Here is a 10,922-nt window from a genome sequence, read left to right as displayed (position 1 = left end):
AGGATGTGGTGGAGGCTGGTACTATTGCAACATTTTAGAGGCATTTGGATGGGTATATGAATAGAAAGGGTTTGAAGGGATATGGGCCGTGTGCTGGCAGGTAGGACTAGATTGGGATGGGATATCTGGTCAGCATGGACAGGTTGGACCGAAGAGCTGTACATCTCTATGACTCTATGACTCTAAAATGGCACAAGCAGCTTGAAAAGGTAGCACCTTGCTGCTTGGAGTGGCTCTGTTTTATGTTGTACTATAAGACCACAAGATGTCAGAGGTTGGTCATTCAACCCATCATAGTTCTTCACTGTTCAGTGGGATCATGGCCGATCTGATAATTGTCACCTCCACTTTTCTGCCTTTTTCTATGTAGCTCTTAATTTCCTTACTAATCACCCAGCCTGAACAGCCCATTGCAATAAAGAATTCCACAGATTCACAGCCCTCTGAGAGGAGAAGTTCTTTCTCATCCCTGCCTTAAACATGCAACTCCTTATTTTGAGATTATGTCCCCGATCGTAGACTCTCTTACAAGGGGAAACAGCCTCTCTGCTTCTACCCTGTCAAGCACCATGAATGTGTCAATGAGGTCACATCTCATTCTCCTAAGTTTTGTTAAATGGTCCCTCAAACTTCATAGGACAAATATAAAGCATTAGTTCATTTAAGTAAAGCCGAGTCCCCTATCAGAAAGCACAGTGCATTCATTGTTTTATCTTTCTTGAGATGAGATTTGAACCATGTGACTGATAATCTTCATTGCTGTGGAATCAACCCCTTACTGAATTGAAATCAAGCCTTGTGTTTTGGAATAGTAGATCAGAGGTCAGGAGTCAGAGAACAGCTCTGACATTTTCAGATGGCAACTTCTTTCAGCTGGAGCAGTGACAGGAAAAGCAGGCAATCCTCCTTGAAATGGAGTTGTTGATAGGGCAGCCATTGTGATGCTGCTGGAAGCTATTACATCAACAAGTATGGTTAAGATGCGTCAGAAGAACTTTAGAAGAAATCTGAAAGTCAGTTTGAACTCTTTGCATTCAAATGGGTACTGTGGTTTAGAATGTCCTTAGGAGTTACTGAGACCAGTGTTTTACAAAATTTGAGAGCAGAACCTGACCTTAGAGTTAGATGTATTTCTTCAAATAACATTTCTTCAAATAACATTGGAGTGGTATATGACAATTAAAAGTTTTCCTGCTTTCCTCATAAACCCTCTGAAATACTGGAAGTAATGTCTATTGAGAAATACCGTGCTTGCTATTAATGAGCAAGTTTTGGTTGCTTGTTCTGTTTAATTCCTTGCATTCCTTGCAATGTTTAATCCACAAACTGTTTGCAGTTGGGGGATGAGTGATAGCTACAGCTGACACATCTAGCAAGTGAATAAAAATGTGTTAGAACTTACATGTGGATGATTAGCAGTTAAAAAAAGTGAGTTCTGATTTTAAGTGATAACCTTATTCGTTAAGTGTGTTTAGACCATCAGCTACTTTATAGTAATTGCTAACCCTTCAATGTTCCTTTGAGTACACTTTCTGATCTTTGCTTTTAATTATTGTGGCTCATATGGTTTCAAGACTAGCATTACATGCAAATTCATGGGTTGCTGTCTAATTACTGAGTATCTGTTCGCCTCATTTCCATCCTGAAAATATGTTAAAAATGTTTCATCAACAAAAGTCTCACACACACACACAATATGTTAAGTCTTAAATATCATTTGCACTTTGTAATATAGCTACAAAATTAATTTTCATCTTTTCAAATGCTTTGAAGTAGGAATAAATGAATGATGACTGTAACATACTTTTGGTTCTTTGTATTTTTTGAATAAGTTAAAAGAAATTGCAAAAGGCTTGTTAATAGAACAACAGTTAATAACATTTCTTTGGTCCTTATTCCATACCATGAGACATCAAACCATTTTATAGGGCAGTGAACAGTGTATGGTCACTGATTACCTAGCAGGAGTTTGAAGGAAGCGGATAATCAGTTTGAATGGAAGCTCAGAAAGTGGATTTTGAAGGCAGGGAAGGAGGTAGCAAAGCAGTGATGACAGGGGATAGACTTTAAGAGTGAAAAGTTGAATAAAGGAGCAACTTGCAATGGTGAGAAGTATGGCAGTATTGGATGGCTGATAGTTGCTCAGGAAATAACTGGATATGATTACAGAAGTAGGTGCAGCATGCACAGTTGTGGAAAAAAATCAAGTTGTGGCAACAGCCTTTCAGCTATTTCTGTGGGATGTGTAAGTAGTGTATGTTGTGTCTGCAGGTCAGAGATCATGTGCAGTTACAGACTGGTGTTCCTTATAATATGGTCAATAGTGCAAGTGGGGATGCTGACCACAAAGGTATTTGTGGATTCTTATTATACAATGATAACCATGTTGATTAGTATTTGGAGGAGAGGTGGGGCAGAGATGAAGAAAAGTCACTAATTTGAGAGGTATTGTAGTTAAAAATGCAATTATCTGGTCTGTGAAGAAGATTAATAATTAATGTAACTTTCTTTAACTTAAAAATAAAGACCTTGGTGGCTCAATATGCTGAAACAATGTTTTGACATAAGGGATATAAACCCAGTCATTCTATCTTAATTTGTATCCAGGGTCAAAAGTACAATGAATTTGAAAGACATTAGTTCATTTTTTGTTGGATCGGAGTTCATAGAACAATACTGCAATGGTTTCAGTAAAAAAGCAAATGGCAATAAGTTATGAATCTCAATCAAAATAGTTACATATTGAGATAAATATAGAAACTGAAAGTACCTCATTGGCACAGCTGGCATTGTCCTCCATGATTTACGTTGCTAGGAAAAAAGAGAGAAGCACTTCATACCTGTAATTTGGTATTTTAAAGTTCAGCTGCAGCAAACATGGCATTAGTTTGAATTGGGTACTTTAAACTTCAATTTAGGTTTTAATTTATCATGTCCTTTAAGTAGGGCTTAATTCTATGGAGATGTATTCATACTAGAAAAATGTAATTCACAAAATGGATCTTCTTGGCATGTTCAGTCAAGTGTAAATCTGTCAACTTTTCTGCATTTGATGGAATTCTTGTACAGGAGATTGAGGTCTCCTGCTCTTGACCTGAAGATTTTATCCTCATAAGAACCTCATTCTCACCTCTTTCCTAATAAGAGCAAGCGAATTCAGTAACATTTGTAGGATTTACAATCCTAGTGTCCAAAGCAATATTTGAATTTTAAAGTGAATAGTTTTGTCAGTATTTTTTTCTATTATTTAAATGGTGGTAAGTTTCTGACTTAAAAAGTTACGGCTTCAGCTGGATGAGAAAAGGCATCTAAATCCCACAATTGGCTTCTTGAAAAGAAAACAATTAAAAATATCAAAAATAAGAGAGTGAAGAAAATTAAGTTTGTTGCTTTAAATTTTTCCTTATGGCCTGTATAACTGACAAACGTTCAAACTACAACAGGAAATAAATTTGTTTACGGTAATTCTAAACTGACTGTTTCTGTTTGTAGGTTCATGTGATGAGAGAGGTGGCCAGCATGGCTCAGGAGAAGCTGGGAGTGTCATGTGAAGTAATTGACTTAAGAACAATTCTACCCTGGGATGCTGAGACTGTTTGTAAGGTAGGGCTTGGTGGCCTATACTTTCAGATCATTGATTATTGCAACAGAAACTTTTCAAAATAAGTTTGTGAGGATTTTAAGATGGTAGCCAGATCCTAGACTGTACTGCTTCCCAGGCTTTGCTGCTGTTTTAACTACAAACTAGGCTAATGTGTTTCTCAATATATTTTATCTATTCACATTTTAATGAAGAGCATAAACAGACAGTATTTCTTCCAATTTTCCATAATATCCTGTATCCATAACGGTATCTATACGTCCTTGCTCAGCAGGGAGCATTGTAAAAATCCTTGTATTTAACTTTGTGGGCGGCACGGTGGCACAGTGGTTAGCACTGCTGCCTCACAGCGCTAGAGACCCGGGTTCAATTCCCGCCTCAGGCGACTGACTGTGTGGAGTTTGCACATTCTCCCCGTGTCTGCGTGGGTTTCCTCCGGGTGCTCCGGTTTCCTCCCACAGTCCAAAGTCTAATCTAATCTAATCTAATCTAATCTAATCTAATCTAATCTAATCTTTTAGCCAGCAGATTTTCTTATCCTGTTGTCCAGATATTTGTACTTACTGTTTAAAGTGGAATATTTATTTTAAAATCAGCAACGCAGGAAGAAACAAAAGGATGATGATAAAATTTGACATGTGTCCATTTGTACCTACAAGTGTATATGTTTTATGCTTTGCAAATAATCTGTTTACTTTGGTTTGACAGCAATTACAGCTATCATTGCATGTGTGAAATGTTTCTAATTTTATTCATCAGAATTATTCAGAAGTTTCTGTAACTAGGGAAACATTTGGATTACCCTTGAATGAATGTGGCAGTATCCCCTGATTGATCATACTTTACTAAGGACTGGATCCCTTTGAATTTCAGTCATGACCATTTGGTTGAAGCAATGTGTTCACCACTGAAGCTACTGTCACATGCTGTAGCTGTGACAATCACAGAACACAGTGTCGTATAACAACATGTCTATATCTTTTACTGTTTAGTGCTCTAACTGTGACTACCTGTCTATCTCTCCCTCTGTACTGAAAAGCCACAAAGGCTGGTGGCCTCCAAGTAAATGTAAAGTGAGCTAAGTGCCCTGTGATGCATCCAGCACATGAGATGATGCGTTCTCCTGCATAAGCCACCTGCTATTAGCTTGCAAGTTGGAAGTGTTCTTGAAGTTCAAAGTAAACTCGTGGAAGGGTTGAAGTGATGTGTCTGAAAGCCCCTTGATGATGATGATAATGATGATGATGTGGTGAGACTGGTAGTTTGCTGGTGCCGAGTTTTGTGGATGAAAGGTGGAGCAGGACAGTGCTCATGGTATGCAGGGATGTGGTGATAAAGACAGAGTTGATAAATGCCCAGAGAAACAAATGGCAAACTGCTGCCATCAGGTAACCACTCAGACTTTCATGTCGGGAATTGGTGTTTTTAGTTTCCCTGGGGACAAGAGAATTAGAAGCTATATAGAAGTGAGGTGGGCTAGTAATGAATGCAAATGTGTCAAATAAGGTAATTGCCAATCATTAGCAGCATTCTGACATTTAATGTTTAAGCCACAAGAAGCAATTCAGAAGGTCTTTTTTTCACAATACTGAACTTCTGAGTTTTTCATTTATACTACATCTTCCCATGTTTCTCACCACTACCCACTTCGTTCAAGGGAATGGAACATTGTATCCCTGGTATATAAAAGAAGTCACTGACGTATTATTTAAGAAAAAAGTGAAGCCATTTCATCCACTTCCCTAAGGACAATTGACAGCAAGATGATCAGACATGTAGTTTATAAAGAGGATTTGAGGCCAAAGTATATTTGATTATAGCCATATAACTATGTATACTCTTGAGTGATTTTATCGTTCACATCAGGAGAAAAGGATTTCACTCTTGCATCATATAGTTTATTGTAATCAGTAGGACTTGTCAGTTCTGCCTTCATTTTAAAGCACAATACTTTGCCTGTAATTTTTAACCCCAGAGAGGCAAATCTTTAGATCCTAAGAGACCAAAGGTATGATTTACAGTCATGTTGATGACATCGCTTTGTGTTAGCATTGTACCACTGAGACATCATGGGCCACAGTGTTGGCATTTTGAAGGCTTGATTCAAGTACCTAAATCTGTCTGGGTCTGTTCTGCATGTAGTTTGGTTAAGGTTCTTAGGAATTCTGATGGTATTTTGAATATCATACAAAACTGACTAATAAAGAGGCATCATAACAAATTTCTAAATGAAGCAAGCAACCAAAGGATCAGTTGGAGAAGCAGAACCTGGTTATAAATGCCAAAAATCCTCTTTGCTGGTTGCAAGAACCAATTTTAGCAATCTGTTATGTGACTTTTACATGATCATTGCATGAGTAGTCCTTTCTAAGTTTGCTTGTTCCATTTCACTTAAGTTCTATTAATTCCTAGACAAGAGGTATATTTGGGTCCTTTTAGAACCCCTGTTTCATTCCAGGGTCAATGTTGCAGTTATTGATGGTAATTTGTATTGAAGTACATCTGGCTTGTTTTGCTTTGTATGAACTTTCTCTATATGACTGAATTACAAATTCAAATCTGTCACAAATTCTTTGTAAAAGCTTCAAATTTTGTACAGTTGTAACTCGTTTAGCACACTTGCCCATTTTCCCTTTTGCTAAATCATCAATGCCTTAAGTCATTTTCCCTGATGAATCAAGCCTAAGTCAACTGCTGAGGGAATCAACAAGAGGGAAAATTATACTTTACCTCGTCCTCACTAATCAATTTGTAGCAGATGGGCTTGTCCATTGAAGTATTTATAGGCATGACTGCAATGTCTTTGTGATATGAAGCATCACCTTCCCATTGAGATTATCTTCTATTATATTCTGAGTCATTACCACCGTACTGATTTGGATAGATTTTGAGCATTTCTCCAAACTCAGAAATGGGCAATGAAGAAGTGTTGTGAGTTATCAAAAAAAAACAGAATTTTATTCAGCCACAAACTGACTTTATGGCTCAGCATATCTCTGCTGCAGGGCAAAAGTGAGGACTGCAAATGCTGGAGATCAGAGTCAAGATTAGAGTGATGCTGGAAAAGCACAGCAAGTCAGGCAGTATCCGAGGAGCAGGAAAATCAGCATTCCTTTTGAAGGGCTCCTGCCCGAATGTCGATTTTCCTGCTCCTTGGATTTTGCCTAACCGACTGTGCTTTTCCAGCACCATTCAAATCTTGACTCATATCTCTGCTTTACCATTACCGCTAACCGAGAGGATTAACCCTGGTTCAGTGACAAGACCAGGAGCGTCACCAGGCATACCTGAAAATGAGATGTCAGTTTTATAAAGCTACTTATGTGCTGTGGTGCTGCAAAAGTTTACAGTTTGCTTAATCCCAGTCATGATCTAATCTCATTCAAAGATTTTAGTTTGTCATGTAAGGCTAAGTTAGAACAAATTACTGCTATATAATTAATTATTCTTTTTCTTTGCTACATTGTTGTTCACCATCTCTCATGATGAGCAATATAGTTTGTCTCTCTCAATTTTAACACCATTTGGCTTGCCAGACACTATGCACGGATCTATTTAATTCTTTTAGATTAATTTATTTTTATTCTGCCTTAACTCTAAAGTCTACTGCTCCACAAACAACATATTGTTTTTTTGGATGTGTTACAATTAAACTTTCTTCTCTTAATTACATATTTTATTTTCTCTTTTTTTTCTCATTCTTTTAGTTTAATTTTTCCCTTTCCGCTTATTAAGTAAATTCTGGCAATCTACTTGGTATTTTTGTTTCTGATCTTTATTGCACCGTTTTGTTTTTAATGTATCTTTATTTGATATTATCATAGAATTATAGCCTGAATCTAAATCCTGTTCATCATAACCACGGGGTCTTGATCAGCTGGGAACAATGGAGGGAGGAGTGGCAGATGGAGTTTAACTTAGACAAATATGAGGTGCTGCATTTTGGAAAGGCAAATCAGGGCAGGACTTATGCACTTAATGATGAGATCCTGGTGAGTGTTACTGAAGAAAGAGACCTTGGAGTGCAGGTTCATAGTTCCTTGAAAATAGAGTTGCAGGTAGACAGGATAGTGAAGAAGGCATTTGATATGCTCGCTTTATTGGTCAGTGCATTGAGTATAGACGTTGAGAGGTCATGATGCGGCTGTACAGGAGATTTGTTAGGCCACTATTGGAATACTGCATGCAATTCTGGTCTCCCTGCTATAGAAAGGATGTGAAACTTGAAAGATTTCAGAAAAGATTAACAGAGATGTTGCCAGGGTTGGAGGGTTTGAGCTATAGGGAGCGGATGATTAGGCTGGGGCTTTTTTCCCCTTGAGTGTCGGAAGCTGTGAGGTGATTTTATAGAGGTTATAAAATTATGAGGGGCATGGATAGGGTGAATGGCTAAGATCTTTCTCCTGGATTTTGGGAGTCCAAAACTAGAGGGCATAGTTTTAAGGTGAGAGGGGGAAGATTTAAAAGGGACCTAAAGGGCAACGTTTTCATGCAGATGGTAATCTGTTTATGGAATGAGCTGCCAGAGGAAGTGGTGGAGGCTGGTACAATTGCAACATTTAAAAGGCACCTGCATGGGGACATGAATAGGAACGGGTTAGATGGTTATGGGCCAAATGGGATCACATATATTTAGGGTATCCAGTTGGCATGGATGAGTTGGACCAAAGAGTGTTTCCATGCTGTGCAGCTATATGACACAATGTTGATGTTTACCACACAGCATATATTCAAATCCTCCTTGTAAGACAGTAAAGGATGGCAGGGCAAGTAATCTCCGACAGTTGCAGCACCTGAGAGTTCATGGTTCATGGTTTGGTCCAGAGAAAACACATCTTAAGCAAAAATTTGAAGTTTGAGCAGCATCCTCTAAGAGTTTGAGATGGGATCTGAACTATAGACACTGCGACACATTAAGGAGGTGTGAAAATAACCTGGTTTCTTTGCACCAGAAGGTGGTTGCTTCCCCTCGGCTTCGATTGTCTGATTGGTCAGTGTTCAGAGATAGAGAGTGAATGCATAAATGAATAGGTAAGGGGACTGAGAGTGCAGGAGTCTTAGCCATTCAATTGTTCAACAGGTTTGAGTTCCTTTCAGATTTCTGGATAAGAGAGAGAGTTGAAGGATGGAGGGTTAATTGACCATGGCATAGGAAATCGATTAAGGATTTGTTGGGGGTGAGAGGTAGGAGAAGGTGTACAAAGGAATGTGGTGGTTGTATGTGATAAAGGCAAGGCAGCAAATGAGGTTCTGAATAGTCATTATGAGGAGATAGGTGTCAAATTAAGAATTGGATCCTCAAAGGTGGTCATGTCTGCATTATTATCTGACCCACACCTAAATTAGCATAAAAAAATCTGATTTGAGAGATAAATATGTGGTTCAAAGACTGACATGGGACAAATGGAGAGGCCATCTTTCCACTGCAAAAGACAAAGCTAAAGCATTTGCAGTTATCAGCCAGGAATGTCAGCTGGATGATCCATCTTAGCCTCCTCCTCAGTTCCCCAGTATTGGATGCCAGTCTTTCGCCATTTTGACTCACTTCAAAAGATATACCAGGAAATGGCTGAAGGGATGCTGCAAAAGCTATAGGCCCTGGCAACATTCCAGTAATAATACTGACGATTTATGCAGCAGAATTACCTGTGGCCATAGCCAAACTATTCCAAAATGTTGGATCCTAGTGCTTCATTCAGAATACGCTGGATATCGCAAAGCATTCTGCAAAGTTCATCCAAGTTCAGCAATGTGATGGTTTGAAGTCAGGCTTGAACGAAATAATGTTTTAGTTATAGTTTGATTATTTTATTCCTAACGGTCAGTATTCTTTGGTAAACTTTTGTGTCTGTTCAGGTGGATTTGAAAGGTCCCATGGCACAATTGGGAAATCAGAAGAGTTCTGTTGGTCCATTTTCCCTGATGAATGTTAAAAAAAATCTCATGACTGTTCCAAAATATTAGTTATGTTTAGTGCCATCTAGGAGCAAGGTTAGGATTGTTGAGAGGTTTTTGGTTGGCTAGTCCATATAGTTCGGTGAGAAGTAAAGAACAGTTCAGGGTTATTAGTGGTTGAAGGGTGAGACAGTATGAGAGGGAGCACCAGAAACTAGCTTCATGCAGAAAAGTGTTGCTGTTAAGGTTTGTTACTGAGAAAACCACTGGTATTTTAGTTAGGATTCAGAGAAATCCTAGGAGACAGTTGGTGCAGATAGTCATTGGAGTTTGGGCTCAGAAATGCTGCGAAAGTGCTTGGGGGACATGGTGTTGCTTGAGAGAAGTCCATGTACAATTAATAGTTCAGTAAAGCTGAGAATGTGGAGTGCAGTTTCTCGAATTCAGGGGAGTATTTCCCAAGAAATGAGGATGAAATGTCAAAATATAAGCAATGGCTGAGGTGGTCCACAATGGAGTTGCTTTAGTGGGAGTTTCAGGGCCAGATCATCAAAATTAAAAAATTTGAACTGTTTATCAATTTTTAATGGTATTTGATGGCCTGCCGTGTCATTAATGCTCAGACAGTTAATTAAGAAACTTGTGGGAGCTGTCTTAAAAACATATTACTTGAGGTATTCTGTGGATTGTTTGGCCATAACCTTATCTAGACTCAATATTTAATTCATAGTAATTCTGGGAGTTAGAACTTTTTTCAATAGTGATAAAAATGGACTCTCCATTTTTCACTTTCATTATTTGACTTTTATACCATGGACTTTTTATGGACTAAAATGGTTTTAAAAGAAGGAAAAGAATTGATTTAAGATGGCTACAATCATTGGGCTGCGTTTAGCTCATTAAAGCATCAATAAGGAATACTTATTCTGAACCGAAATTAGTATGTTGTCAAATGACTGAAACCTGTCAATCAGATGACCACGTATTAGGATGGAACAGTCACCTGTGATTATCCATGTTGGAAAAAAGAATAAAACCATACATAGAGTCATAGAGATGTACAGCATGGAAACAGACCCTTCGGTCCAACCCGTCCTTGCCGACCAGATATCACAACCCAATCTAGTCCCACCTGCCAGCACCTGGCCCATATCCCTCCAAACCCTTCCTATTCATATACCGATCCAGATACCTCTTAAATGTTGCAATTGTACGAGCCTCCACCACAACCTCTGGCAGCTCATTCTATACATGTACCACCCTCTGCGTGAAAAAGTTGCCCCTTAGGTCTCTTTTATATCTTTCCCCTCTCACCCTAAACCTATGCCCTCTAGTTCTGGACTCCCTGATCCCAGGGAAAAGACTTTGTCTGTTTATCCTATCCTTGCCCCTCATAATTTTGTAAACCTCGAGAAGGTCACCCCTC

General features: G+C 38.7%; 1 protein-coding gene across 3 annotated transcripts in view; it reads left to right on the top strand.

The window, feature by feature from the left end:
* bckdhb (branched chain keto acid dehydrogenase E1 subunit beta) overlaps positions 1-10,922 on the top strand; it is a 284,897-nt gene that overhangs the window by 112,994 nt on the left and 160,981 nt on the right. For all 3 annotated transcript variants that reach the window (XM_043686955.1, XM_043686954.1, XM_043686956.1), the window contains one exon: positions 3,493-3,603. In XM_043686955.1, coding sequence (XP_043542890.1) covers positions 3,493-3,603 — 111 coding nt within the window. The remainder of the gene's footprint in view (positions 1-3,492; positions 3,604-10,922) is intronic.

The sequence above is a fragment of the Chiloscyllium plagiosum genome, chromosome 3 (genome assembly GCF_004010195.1).
Source record: "Chiloscyllium plagiosum isolate BGI_BamShark_2017 chromosome 3, ASM401019v2, whole genome shotgun sequence".
Classification (NCBI taxonomy): Eukaryota; Metazoa; Chordata; class Chondrichthyes; order Orectolobiformes; family Hemiscylliidae; genus Chiloscyllium; species Chiloscyllium plagiosum.
This window is presented reverse-complemented; position numbering and strand designations above follow the sequence as displayed.